Source organism: Carassius carassius, chromosome 37 (genome assembly GCF_963082965.1).
Source record: "Carassius carassius chromosome 37, fCarCar2.1, whole genome shotgun sequence".
In the NCBI taxonomy this organism is placed as follows: Eukaryota; Metazoa; Chordata; class Actinopteri; order Cypriniformes; family Cyprinidae; genus Carassius; species Carassius carassius.
The window spans coordinates 3,097,313-3,112,346 of NC_081791.1; the positions used below are offsets into that span (position 1 = coordinate 3,097,313).

The 15,034-nt window shown below is 37.4% G+C and overlaps 1 protein-coding gene across 1 annotated transcript; it reads left to right on the top strand.

Annotated features, from left to right (window-relative positions):
• The first annotated feature begins 924 nt into the window (after positions 1-924).
• Positions 925-11,964, top strand: LOC132117839 (CCHC-type zinc finger nucleic acid binding protein-like). The gene is made up of 5 exons (XM_059527145.1): positions 925-1,077; positions 2,837-2,948; positions 3,028-3,093; positions 8,601-8,799; positions 10,980-11,964. The coding sequence occupies exons 2-5, from the start codon at positions 2,840-2,842 to the stop codon at positions 11,095-11,097; spliced, it is 492 nt and encodes a 163-aa protein (XP_059383128.1). The 5' UTR covers positions 925-1,077; positions 2,837-2,839; the 3' UTR covers positions 11,098-11,964.
• Positions 11,965-15,034: the final 3,070 nt, after the last annotated feature.

Here is a 15,034-nt window from a genome sequence, read left to right on the forward strand (position 1 = left end):
AATATATTAAATATGAGTGTGTCATGTTTGCAAGCATTAATACCGTGCGTGCACTTGTATTAACTCTGAGTCTGCGAGCTCTGCTTCTAAAAGCAGAGAGAGAGAGAGAGCGATCACTTTTTTTGGCTCACTCTTTTCTTTTCCTAATTTTACAAGTTGTAAGTTACAAAAAACACAAGCAGTCTTTGATCACGGCCGGGTGTTCTCCGAGTCTGATGACTCCGATCGCACGGGTATTACACACAGTGTTAAACAGACCCGGGACCCGAGGTAATAGATTCGGACCCGACCCGGACCCGGCTGATGATTTAAAATATAGACCCGAACCCGTACGGGTCCCGGGTCGACGGGTCTCGGGTGCACTGTGAAGACCTCTAGTTGTAACAACGTTAATGGAGGGGAGACTGTGTTGTGGCAACATCGGTTCCTTCAGAGAGAATCTTCTCAAAATCAGGGCAGATAATCACAGAAATAGGATCATTCCATCAAAGCTGAGGCATCTGATTTTTTTGAATGCCAATCTTCACTGAAGACATTAATACGATTTGCTTGAGTTTGGTTCTAGTTCTGTGGATTTATTTGCGGTTTTTGTTGTTCATTTTTTGCAATAAAATGTTTTATTAAAATATTAAACAAAAGAATGGTTTTGTAACAAAATAAATGCACAAAATTATGCAATTATAAGGATTCTCATAAAAATACTGCACATGAAAGGGTTTTCAACACACAAACCATTCATTTTTGCAAAGTTATGGTAAAATAAAGGCCTACAAAAAATCCTAAATTAAAAACCATTCAGGAGTCGAAAGAGCCGGCTCTTCTTTGGGAGCTGAGCCAAAAGAGCCGGCTCTCTGAAAAGGGGCGGACTTCCCATCACTATTTTGCTGTGGGCAGGCCCGTGTGTCTTTGGGCAGAATGGAGGGGCGTCTCCAAGCCTTCGATCCTCATTGGACATCCCGCTCTGAATAGGGAGCTCTTATTGGCTACTGTATCTGTCGCTCACTGGATTCATGCGCAGTGCAGAAGGGAGGAGTAAACAGCCGTGGGTCACAGCTAACAGGCTAGTGTTCGCTATAGGTGAGTACACGTATTATCAGCGATAAAATCACATTTCCAACGAATTTTGTCCATATTATTTCCGTGATCTGTTACGTATTTAATGCTAGTTGTAATTATGTTAACCGCACGGTTTGTATGTGCGTTGAGTGTGTTTAATCACACACGTTGTGCTAGCCGAGGCCTGCTGTAGTTCGTGCCTGCGCGGGAAAGTCTCATATAAGTGCACTTGCACATGTGCGATTGCAGAAATAAATCGCACAGCAGTTCATAAAAACTCACATCGCGGCAGATTAGCGATAGAATTGAGTGTTGTGTGAAGTTTTTTTGCGTGAAAATGAACGATGAGGCCCAGTGTTGAGGTTCAAAGGCTGCGGAACATTTACACATGTGACTTTCCTTCAATCATGTGTCATTTAACCTCTGTAGATCTCTAAACACGTGTTAATCAGGCTAATTTCATACTGTGTTAGTGCATCCCTGATAAGAGCAATTTCTCTTATGGTCTGCATTTTGGTGGCAGATAATAAATGATCTGACAATCATTAACTGTTACTGGTGTTGAACCAGCATGTAGCAGTTTGGGCCTTCATGAAAAACCGTTTTTAAATAAAGTTATGAGTGTTTATAGTTGTTTCCAATGAAAACCCTGTTAATTTTGTTAGATTTGTTAGCCTTTAGCAGTAGCATTGGTGCTAGGACCATGTGTTAGCTGTGTGCCATGTGCCATCAGCTTTCCCATTTACAGTAGATCCCTTACATGAGATTGAAAAGTGCTCGATTTTGTTTCTTTGAATTGTTTCCACTTAATCAAGTTTTTACAGAGTTATGCTAGAAAGATGGTGTCTGACATCAGTTTTCACTGAAAGGGGATTTTTGAGGAGTGGATGAAAACTTAGACTGCATGGTGTATGAATGCAGATAAATCCTTGGCTTAATTGTCATAAAAAATATCACAATGAAAATAAAACTGAACATAAACTCCTTATGTAAAGTTATTTGGTAATGTTAGTCTTTGCAGCTTGACATTACCCCATATTTGAACTTGTAATCAGTGTTGGGGAGTAAGTTAACTGGAAACATGTTACAAAATGACATAATTAAATTACAAAATAAGTGTAACCGTAATCCGTTCCATATACTGAGATTTCTTTCCCAAATTGCAGTGACCGCTCTAAAATGTGAGACCCCAGTGTTTCAAGAGTTTAGGACATGTTTATTTCGATAACGGTTTCATTTACTATTTGGGGTTGTGTATATTCTTTATTTAAAATGAACTTTTTTTTTTTTTAAATTTGGTTTTAAAAATGGCATCATAGCTATTACTCCATTTCTTGTTATGATTTTAAATCTGTATTTAACCTCGGAACGATGTCAAAGTAAAAAGAGCTGCTAAAGTCTGATTTTGTGGTGGCTGTGCTGTAAAATTAAATGATTATAATCTTTATTCAAGTGATGATGGATTTTGAAAGTGTGACTGTTATCAGTGTTGAGTACTTCTGTAAGATTAACTCTGCCTGCTTTACATGTTTCAAAATGATTAACAGTTGATTGAAATTTTGAAAAGTAATCAAATGTAATCAGTTACATTAATAAAGCAATTGAAATACCCTACTTATTACATTTTAAACAGAGTAACTTGTAATCTGTAACCTATTACATTTCCAAAGAAACCTTCCCAACACTGATTGTAATAAGCGTAATGAGGTCGTTCACACCTGCAGTGAGTACTCTGTGGTTAGCTTGAATGAAACCAAAGTGTGTGGATTTATCTCCACAGATAATGGACATGAGTACCAGCGAGTGCTTTGGATGTGGCCGCTCTGGACACTGGATCAAGAACTGTCCTAATGCTGGTCGAGGTCGTGGCCGGGGCCGGGGACGAGGAAAGGGTAGGGCTTCTCCAGTTATTTAAATAGCTCTCCTTCGAGACAGATGCAGTCTTAACTAAGTTGCACTTTCCCTCTGTAGATCTGTTCTGTTACAGGTGTGGAGAGCAGGGACACATTGCGAGAGATTGCGAACAGACTGAGGATGGTAAGATACTCTGCCTCATTGCACTACGATTAGTAACAACTAGAGATGTAACGATATTATCAATATCGAGATAACAAAACTCGGAATTATCTTGGTCACATGATGATATGAAACGCTCTTCCAGGCGTGTTTCAAAATGAAGCGCACACTTCGTTCAGACGATCAGCTCGTGATCCAGTGTTTTCTGTGCCTCAGAACAGCTCCGTTCACACTGAATGAATGCAGTCAACTCGTTTATTCACTTGCATTGAGTTAAGCATACATTTGGGAACACAACAGCCACCAATTAGGCTTTATTTTCATGGCAGATAATTATAGCATTTAACTAGATTTGTAGTGAGATGCGTTTTGGTAAGCCTGTTTTCACTGAAGCTGAAGTTTTCCTTAAATAAAAGCTCTACTGCAGTTTCCGTTAAAATAAAAGCTGCATATGAATAAAATAAAAGAGCAGTATGAATTCCTGGCAGCTAGCGGTTTAAATGCAGTCCAAATTTAAAATATCTCTTTCAAGTGTAGAAATTAGGAAATAAGTATTTTAACTTCCCTACTGTAAAGCAAAAATAATATACCTATGAAATATTCATCTTCATTTATTTTACAGTATATGGCCTTTACTGTCATTTTTGTCATTATATTCTGATTTGTTTGGCTTCCTAAAACCCCAGTGAATGTAATTTAGACTGAGAAAGTTTATCTTAAATAAAAAGAGGGTTGAGTCCTTATAAATTAGGAATGCATCGATCTGATACTCGGTATCAGCTCCGATCCTGGCGTTTTCTGCGGATCGGGTATCGGTCAGACGAGACCGATCCAAATCCGATATTGTGCGTATACTGCTGTGTGTTATTGTTGATCCCCACGAAAGGCACAAAAAGCACCAAAAAGTTTTTCAATGAGAACATATTTCAAGTGTTGTGAGGCTCTAACAGTACACTGATTGAACTGCTGTGAAGAGAGAACTGAAGATGAGCTGGAGCAGAGCAGCTTGTGTGTTGTAATAACTGATCTCTGTGGACTCGGAGGACTGCGCAGCTGCACACTGTGATTCCGTGTTGTTTCAAGCTCATCAATCTGAGCACGGGATGTGCAGAAGCGCTCTGTGACTCCGTGTTGTTTCAAGCTCATCAATCTGAGCACGGGATGTGCAGAAGCGCTCTGTGACTCCGTGTTGTTTCAAGCTCATCAATCTGAGCACGGGATGTGCAGAAGCGCTCTGTGACTCCGTGTTGTTTCAAGCTCATCAATCTGAGCACGGGATGTGCAGAAGCGCTCTGTGACTCCGTGTTGTTTCAAGCTCATCAATCTGAGCACGGGATGTGCAGAAGCGCTCTGTGACTCCGTGTTGTTTCAAGCTCATCAATCTGAGCACGGGATGTGCAGAAGCGCTCTGTGACTCCGTGTTGTTTCAAGCTCATCAATCTGAGCACGGGATGTGCAGAAGCGCTCTGTGACTCCGTGTTGTTTCAAGCTCATCAATCTGAGCACGGGATGTGCAGAAGCGCTCTGTGACTCCGTGTTGTTTCAAGCTCATCAATCTGAGCACGGGATGTGCAGAAGCGCTCTGTGACTCCGTGTTGTTTCAAGCTCATCAATCTGAGCACGGGATGTGCAGAAGCGCTCTGTGACTCCGTGTTGTTTCAAGCTCATCAATCTGAGCACGGGATGTGCAGAAGCGCTCTGTGACTCCGTGTTGTTTCAAGCTCATCAATCTGAGCACGGGATGTGCAGAAGCGCTCTGTGACTCCGTGTTGTTTCAAGCTCATCAATCTGAGCACGGGATGTGCAGAAGCGCTCTGTGACTCCGTGTTGTTTCAAGCTCATCAATCTGAGCACGGGATGTGCAGAAGCGCTCTGTGACTCCGTGTTGTTTCAAGCTCATCAATCTGAGCACGGGATGTGCAGAAGCGCTCTGTGACTCCGTGTTGTTTCAAGCTCATCAATCTGAGCATGGGATGTGCAGAAGCGCTCTGTGACTTTCTATACTGGCGTTTTCAGTATTATAATACTTTTCTGCACAATCAAAAGATTATTAATAGTCTTTCTTGTTCTGTCCTATCTATGATATGATGCTGACTTTATTACTGTGCTATACATTTAAAAATAAACCTAAAATCTTTTAGATTTCTATATAAATGTATATACTTGTTTTTCATTCATGTATTTTACAACAATACAAAGAGCAATGTTTACATTTTACCAGACTTCAGACTTATTCACTTTTATTTGCAAATAAAATATTTCACTAGATTTGATAATTATTGTGCACCTGTAATTTTTCTAGAATCTAGAATATCTTTTGCTGCCAAATTATCCACTAACCTAGTTTATAATACTAGTTTTTTCATAGATTATGATTAAATATTTTTTCATTTGTTATTTTCCATTAAAAAGTTGTGTATATGTAGTAGATTGTGATAAACACAAAAGAGTGATGATCAGGTCAACACAGAGAAGTATAGAAAATCTACATTTAACTGCACTGGTATCAGATTGGATCGGTATCGCGAGATAAGATCGGATCAGTTCTGAAACAATGGTATCATTGCATCCCTATTTTGAAGTTCAGGTAGAAGTTAATTCACAGTTAAGAAACATGGGTTGCATCTAGGGCTGCACGATAAATGGAAAAAAAAACGAAATTGTGATTTGGCAGAAGCTGATATTTTCATGGACATCTTTCAGTGAAGCTCGATTCTGTGATCAGCAGTAAATCTCCATCTGAAGACCAGAGATACGCCAAATACGCCCCTCAGAAGAAACAGGAAAAGCATATAGCGTTTGCTGAATAAATAAGATTTAAATGCTTTCGTTGAGTTAACGTGACTAGTAAACACACAACTATGACATTATATAGTTTAGCTGAGTTTCTTATCATATTTTTTTATTATAAGTCAAGTCACCTTTATTTATATAGCACTTTAAACAAAATGATTGTCAAAGCAACTGAACAACATTCATTAGGAAAACAGTGTGTCAATAATGCAAAATGACAGTTAAAGGCAGTTCATCATTGAATACAGTGATGTCATCATTCATCTCAGTTCAGTTTAAATAGTATCTGTGCAATCATTTGCAATCAAGTTAATGTCGCTGTAAATTAATATGGTATATAATAGGGCTGCAGAATGTGTAGTTTAAGCATCGATATCGCGATGTACGAATCCACGATTGTTACATCGCAGAATCTGCGACGTACACTGTCGTAGTTGATCCGTTATTCATTAACCGTACGGGCCAGCTGCTCCCCGGCCGTTGACGAATGTGATTCGCGGATTAATTGCACAGCTTAACCATCATAGAGTGAAAGTTTATAATTTGCATGTGGTTTTTAAGTCCTGTCAGTTTAACAGGGCGCATATAAGAACGAACAGAGAGAGAGAGAGAGAGAGAGAGAGACGCGCACGCACGCTCACCTTCACCGTCTTCAAACAACACAAATGCTGTCTTGCTCTCTCTCCCTCGCGCATATTAATCAAAATCAATTGACACGATGGTCTAAAAAAAAAAAAAAAAATCCAGTGATGAAATGTTTTCTGTGTTGTCAAATCTTTTGCGATATCCTAAACTGCAGAAATAATTACACAACGCGTGCTGTACATGTCTGATTCGTGAACTAATGATTCCTTTGAACCGATTCAATTTAATGAATGGTTTAGACCAGCGGTCTCCAACCCCCGGGCCGCGTCATTTGGTACCGGGCCGCACAAGAAAGAATAAATAACTTACATTTAAGCTGCAGTCGGTAACTTTTGGCGCTCGCGTCTAGCGGAAGAACACTGTAGCCGGAGCTACTTCTCTCTGTTTACATCTATGGCGAGTCTTGCAGGTACTGTGCTACTCTGCAGCGTTGCCAACTCCAACCAGACTAAAATAGTCTGAATATAAACACTTATTAGAAGGGTACCGTAGTGATTTAAGAAAAAGACAAAAACACGGTTTGGAAAATGGATTCATGATGTACTCACTCATTATATATATTTTTTACATTTTCGATACAAAACAACACTGTGGCACAGCCCTGCGCTGATTGGACCAGTAGAGCCGGGAGCGGTGGATTTTTGCGTTATCCTATATTTTTAAGGCATGTTTAAACGTCACCATAGCGAGCAGAGTCAGGATGTTATTCATCTTATGTTGTTGGCGTGATGTTATGAGGACGCTGCTAATAAAGTTGCATACGAATACACAGTGGATTCATGTTATTACTATATTTACAATATACCACAGTTTTTATGCCAGTCGTATCATTTTATTTTGTTGTATTTTTCCGTCACACCTTTAAGCCCGGTCCATGAAAATATTGTCTGACATTAAACCGGTCCTTGGCGCTAAAAATGTTGGGGACCGCTGGTTTAAACAACTGACCTGTCCAACACTGAACTCACTAGACGTCTGAATTGGTGTATAAAAAAACCTGTACCACTTTACAATAATGTTCTATTTATTAAACTATTTAACTACATTATTTAACATTTACTATTACTAAACTGCACTTCTAAAACATTGTTAATTTCAACATTTAGGCTATAGCCTTCATTGGTGAAATCAAAAGTTGTACAGTTTTTGTTAACATAGTTAATGCACTGTGAAGTAACATTGCCAAACAATGAACAGCTGTGTAACAAAAGTATTGCTCGTGGTAAGTTCATGTTAGTTAATATGTTAACAATTCAAACCATATCCTAAAGTTACAAACAAATAATTTACTCTAATTTAAATACTCTGATGTTTACACATCATTTAAAATGAGAATGTAAGTGTGCTCAGCCCATTTTTGTTTGTAAGAAAAAATTTGATTAGATTTCAGATCGCAATATATATCGCAGAAAAATAAAATATCGCAATGTCATCTTTTCCCAATATCGTGCAGCCCTAGTATATAATAATGCAATGCCTTTATTAGTGATTAGAATACTATGAAATGTTGCGTGCCTTATTCTGTGTAAGAAGCCACATCATCTCACAGAAGGATTTATTTCAAACACTCGGCTGACGTTTTAAGGTGAGTTTGGTGTAAAAACAGGTTATTAAATGTGGTATTTTCATGTGCTCTCAGATGAAGCAGCATTTATTAACGTTACACGGAGCCGTAGTTCACTGACAAGCTACGCAAACAGCTTTCATTATCGCGTATGATTTTTTTCGATCTCATAATCGTATGGTTATAGCATCTGCGAATTATTATTTTTTTTTTTTTTTTTTTTTATTCTCAAAGTGCATTAGAATAAAATGTACTTTTTATTCCAAAACTTTGAAATGTACAAATTGTTTCATTTCTTTTTTCATTTTTTTTTTATTGTCAAAGTGCATTAGAATAAAATGTACTTTTCATTCCAAAACTTTAAAATGTACAAATTGTTTCATTTCTTGTCTTTTTTTTTTTTTTTTTTTAATATCACAATAAATGTTGGTATTATACATCCCTAGTAAGAACTTGAAGATCTATTGTACAGTTGGTACTCTGGCTACATTGTTGTTTAATGATTTTATTTCTGCTTCAAATACAGCATGCTACAATTGCCACAGGAGTGGCCATATTTCTAGAGACTGTAAAGAACCCAAAAAGGAGAGAGAGCAGTGTTGCTATAACTGTGGCAAAGCTGGTCACGTGGCACGCGACTGTGACCATGGCAACGAGCAGAAGTGCTACTCCTGCGGGGGGTTCGGACACATCCAGAAGCTATGTGACAAGGTGAAATGTTACCGGTAAGTCCCATCAGAGCTTGATGGTTTACTGAAGCAGTTTACCCAAAAATTCTAATAATAATGTGCAGATAGGCATGTAAAGTTATTTTGCGTGTTGTATCCAAACTGAATGCACCATGTGAGTGTGTGCTACAGATCTTATTATGGATTTGAACTTGTGTGTTTAACAGAAAAAAAGAGCTTACAAGTTTGTAATGGCATAGCGACATGACTGATTATTATTATTAGAGCTGCATGATTAATCGTTAAACGATTGTGAGTCATTCATATCACAGATATACTGGAATAAAAGTGAATAGTTTGGTAGTGATCATAATAGAGCAAATCACCTTTTTGGCACTTCACATAACAAATTTGTGACCATTACATTTTTTTAATGTTTGTCATTGAATCATTCATTCGAGATTTGTTAAAAAAAATGATTCATTCAGTAATGAAACAAGTGAAGTATTAATGATTGAGTCATGTAATATTTTTTTTTTATAGAAGTGCCGATATTCAGTAATGCAATATATCACGGTAATGAATATGCACGATATTATTATTGTGGGCACTTAAAAATACAGAGAATAATTATTTATAACAAACTATTACGAATTTTGAATGCATTTTAAGAATATTTTTCTCATCAACTGCTCACAGACAACATCACCACTGTATGCTGCATCAAAGACTCTTGCGCATGAGACACGCTGAATGAAAGCACATTCACTCTCTGACAGCAGATGGCGCTGACCATAATGCAGCTGTTACCCCAGAAACAAAATGCCTATTCTGAAAGGTGTTTAAATGATTTAAATAGCCATTCAGATTCGTGTATTTGCTATGGTGTTCATCACAGCGCCAAATGCTGAAATATTTAGACTTAATGGGCTATTAATTTTCAAACATTTTTACTTTTCAATCTGGACTACAACATGCCCTAGATATTTTGAAAGTTTTTATTTTTATTTTTTATGCATTATTGTCTGGTCAGACATTACATTAGGGCTTAATTATTAGTTAACATTAGTTAAAGGTACAATTTGTAAAATATTTGCAGTAAAATATCCAAAAACCACTACACTAGTGTTATATATTTTGTCCAGCTGATTACTAAAAATATCTAATGTTTTCAACTACTTGTAAATCATGAGAAGATTCCCATTCTAAACAGTGACACGCTGTCAATGTCAATGACGTTAGTTACCCTTTGTTACCGCCTTTACTGACGTAGAAACCACATGACAACAGTGTCGTGGACAACAGCGGAAGTAGCTTCGCGACAAACTTCAACTAGAAAGAGATGCCGATCTCGCTTGTGTTTTACTCGACAGGTGAGGTTTTACTCCTCGCGTCTGATCCATCGTCTGATCACGTCTTTGCATTGACTTTGTATGTAATCTACTTGCGCAAATCGTTGAACTCGCGTTAAATCTATGATTTATCTTTCCGTCTGATTGATGGCCATCAGTGGTTGGTTAGAAGACAACAAATCCCATCATTCCACGCTCCTTAGCGTCATCAAACCATTGATTATTGTTTTGATAGTGCGCCATCTAGTGGCAGGTCCTACAATCTACCTTTAATTTGTTAGTTAACACACTGCCTGTGAAAAAAAAACAATCTTAGATAATTCCAATATTTAACGTTTACAACTGTTATTTAATGAGCTAACATGAATTAAGAGTTGAAGTTTTCTTTAAACCAAGATTAACTTTAGCAAATGTAGTTATTGCTCATAGTGAATGTTAATGCATTAACTATGGTTAACTAACTATTGAGATCTTATTGTAAAGTGATATCTATTGGTCTTTATATAATTATTTTGCACTTTAATCTACTTGAATAAAAGCAGTATCAATTAATCGCAACATGAAAATGTGATACCGGCATATATCTAAAATAAATGTATAATTAATTATTATTTTTTTTTATTAAATGTATATATTTCAGACATGAGTAATTTTAATTATCTCTATGTAATTACTATGTGGTTATTAGGGTTTGGGTAGGGTTACTTGCATGTAATTATGCATAATTAATTGTTATAATACTATAATACATATGTGTAGCAATGACAACTTAAAAAAAAAAAAAAATTGTTCCCTAAATTACTATTACGACAGTGTAGTACAGAGCAGAATGCTAGAGGAAGGCTTTTGATTAAGTGGGAGACTAAAATGTGTGTTGTTTTGCAGGTGTGGTGAGATTGGTCATGTGGCAGTGCAGTGCAGCAAGGCGACTGAGGTGAACTGCTACAACTGCGGCAAGACCGGTCATCTGGCGAGAGAATGCACCATTGAAGCTTCTGCGTAACTTCTTTCCTCTGTCGCCCCTCCTTTCCTGATTGATGGTTGTTTCTCTTCTCTGAATCCTCTTCATTGGCCAAAGGCTGGCAAACAGAGGCCTTTCCCAGGCCAGTGAGCAGCTTTGAGTTTTGTTTTCCTTTGTTATGAAGAAAAGGGGTAAAAAAAAAAAATCATATTGCGTTTAAAATGAAATGTTTATTTAGGTAGAGGTGAAATGAATGACGCTTTGTTTAGGGACCCCTTTCCATGCCACTGGTGAAAAGATCCATTACTGGGACATCCCGTGCCACAGGGAACCTCTGGGCTCACGAAACCTTAGATCAAATGTAAGAGAGAAGTCAGGCCAAGGCTCAATTCTGGTGTTTTGTTTTGTGGTTATATGGAGAAAAGTGAAAGCAGGCTTAAGAAAGACCATTTTCATCACAGGAAGTCCATTATGATCTGGTGCCCACTAGCAGCTCACAGCAAAGTGTGTGTGATTCCTAAGGAAATATGTTATAATGGTATATTCAAATTAATTTGACTTCCAGAAATCATAGAATTAGATTTTTCTTTAATTTTTTTTATTTTTTTTTTCAAAGTCATGTTTGAGGGTTCAGCAAACAGTGCTTGTTAATGCTGAACATTACAGAGTAATTTTAGTCCTTTCTACCTTAAATTATCCAGTACAATAGAGAGACGTGAAATCAGCAACAATTTGCAAAAAAATAATGTTTTCACAGAAATCAGATATTTTTGTACAATATCACTTGGACTACTGTTAGAATATCATTGCTTGTACTCAGTTTTTAAGTCGGAAGGAAATTGCAACTTAAGTCCTAGAAAATAGATATGTAATTTTAAGCTGTCAATAAAGTTGGAGGAGGATGAGGAATCTGCCTGTGTCCAAGATTTTTATTACATAGAAAAAAAGAAATGGTTGACCTCCACTGCACACAGACATTTGGTATTAATTGGGGCTTTGTCATCCAGCAATTAGAAATGTATTTCAGCTGTGTAATTTCCAGATGTTATTGGAGTTCTTTAAGATTACATAAAATATTTTAAATCTGAAATAATGAATGTTGTAATAAGTAAGTGAAAATGCTGGCAGGGCAAGTAGATGTCTAAACTTCCAGCAGAAAAAAAAATTAAAAATACTTATGCCCTGTGCTTTGGCATTTTTCTGTGCCGTTGTTGCAGAGAGCTAGTAAGATAAAGAGAGTATGGGTGATTGCCTATGAACTCCTGCAGAACAAGTTTTGAGATACTGGAGGAAGAAATGTATAGTATGAAGTATAAATGCCTAAAAAAACAAGATAAAGTTTACTCAAAAGTGTATGTTATGCCTATTAATATGCAGAGGACGGGAGATGGACAAAACCTAAAAACCATCACGTACGTGGTTTTGTGAAGCAGCTCAGTAGCATTTTAGTTTAACTACTTAAGCATTTTCTCAGTAAGTATATATATATATATATATATATATATATATATATATATATTATAATTTTTAAGTAGTAAAACTACTGACTTAAAAATGTATTGTGTCTGCAGAGGCATTTAGCCACTAGACGCCGGGGCCCTTATTCACCAAACATCTTGAGGCTAAAAGTAGAACATAACTCGCACATAACTTGGGAGAAGATTAAAAAAATAGTGAGTCCTAAATTTTGATCTAAAGAGTATTTCACAAAGCGTTTTAACACTAGAGGACTCCTTAGTCACCAAGACCGAACCACAAACTATCCTAAAATGTTGCCAGCAATCTGGCTCAGAACGGTGGAGGTGAGTGACCAGTTCACATTTTAGCTGGAACTGGATCTCAGCTCTAAATATGAGGTCTGGAAACTTTTACTGAAAAGAAGTCCGAGATTATATTAGATACATCACAAGTATGGGCTGTACAGAGTCATCACAATGAAACACCCGCTGCAGGACAAAAAGATAAAAGCCTGTGGAAAACTGACAGCAGTTTTTGTGTTCATGTTACTGAGCCAACACAGCCACCTGCTAATAAGCTAGCATTGCCTGTCAGCTACAGCTGTATGCCATTCCTGTGGGACAACAGAACATTTAGCAAACATCTGACGTTCATCTTCACAGAAACAGGTGCATCAAACCAAATTCATTGTTGCATGCAAATTAAAACATGATGGATATTTTAAAGCAGTTACAAGTCATCTGTGTTTATTATACATCTCTTCATTTATTACTACAAAGTTGTAATAACAATTATAAATATAGCTGCAAGCAGCAATTACTGGGCAATGCACTCCAACGGCAAACTGAGGAGCTAAGCATGGCATGGAGCATCACACCAAATTCATCATTGAGAAATGGTTTTGTCTATCGACACAAAATCCATAATAGTTTGTCAACATGGTCTGAAGATTATATGATTCCAGTTAAAATCAGACCAACGGTCTAGGAGGAGTTTGAAAGAGTTTTTTTTTTTTTTTGAAGAAGAAGAAAATCAATTTTGGCTGACTATGGCAACATTGGTAATACTATTCTCAGCATGACCCAAGGAATCTGTTAATCTGTCTCTTTACAATAGGCAAAATTCACAGAAAGCTATTAGCATTTATTTAAAATTTCATTATAACTGTCTCAAAACTATTTGAGTACTTTAAAGTCATAGTCTTGATGGTACATACAAAGTTTTGTAATGGTGCATCAATGCATTTGTGAAATATGGTATTTTATATTATAAAACTCTATTGTAGTCAATGGCAATATCATGTTTTGTTCAATTATAGCTCCACAAAGAGGCACAATCCCACAAAGTTTTGTATGTGTCCTAAGACTGTGCCCATACATATGTGTGAAAATTTTGTGATGATACGGCTAACATGGGAAAATTAGATATCATTCAACTCTGCATGAAACACCCGATCTAAAGAGACAGGATTTGTGATTTTTGACCAAACCATTCAGAAGACAATCGTAATGAATATTAATAAAGCAAGATTACATGAGATGCATGGTTTATTAAAACTGCAAAGGCAAACAAATTATGATTATTTTGATAGATGTGAAGAGGGAGGAGAATTTATATGTGCATCAGGTTGGGAAACAGATGAGTCCTCTGCACAATCTGACTTTGTTGCAACCTAGAGTTAAACTGCTGGTCTCATCTTGCCAGAGGAGAACTCCAGACTATTTCCCTTTTTTAATACTGTAAAGCTGCTTTAACACAATCTGCATTATAAAAAGTGCTATATAAACAATGACTTGACTTTTGTGACAAGAAAGACTTCTGCATTGGATACACCTGTGCCTCTTCGCTCACAGCTCCTCGGGAAGCTTCCTCACTCCTCGCCTCCTCATGGTCCAATAAGAGGTTTGAGATGTCCTTCAAGATGGCTAAGTTTGATCGGTTTCTGACTCACAGGATCGAGGAGCGAGGACACAAGGAGGCATCAATTTGATTCTCCCTTTGCCTGAGATCGGTGATGCAACAGACAAACCAGAAATTGTCACCACAGTATCTCACTTGTCTGTCTCTGAGCTCATTGCTGCATCAGAGACCTGCCTTCAGTTCGCTCAGCTTCATACACGGAAAAAGAAAGGCTGGTAAAGACAAAAGGTGGCGCAAAGAGCTTGAAACTAACGTTGACATCAGATGTGAAATATCCATTGCGGGACTGTAAAATTGTGCATGGTGACCACTGTCTAGTGGAAATATTGTCACTACGTACAATATTTGTCAATTTAACTAAAGAAAAGCACCAATGGATTGGATTAAATAATTCTCAGGAGATAAGACAGTCCACACAATTGACTTTTGATGATATCCAATATGTGCATTTCAACATTATTGCCCACAAACTAATGGGGCAGTAAATTATTTTACAGCGTTTAAACAAAGTATCCAGTTTGCAGCATAGGAATAGAAACCTTGGAAATGAACCGATTTCTGGGCAGTGGGCAACACCTCATGCTACCACGTGGCTACACCT

Bases quoted from the DNA above. Each gene is read 5' to 3' on its own strand.
- LOC132117839 (XM_059527145.1), top strand. From the start codon at position 2,840: ATGGACATGAGTACCAGCGAGTGCTTTGGATGTGGCCGCTCTGGACAC. The intron at 3,094-8,600 runs GTAAGATACTCT...CTTCAAATACAG, and splicing joins TTGCGAACAGACTGAGGATG to CATGCTACAATTGCCACAGG. The intron at 8,800-10,979 runs GTAAGTCCCATC...GTTGTTTTGCAG, and splicing joins GACAAGGTGAAATGTTACCG to GTGTGGTGAGATTGGTCATG.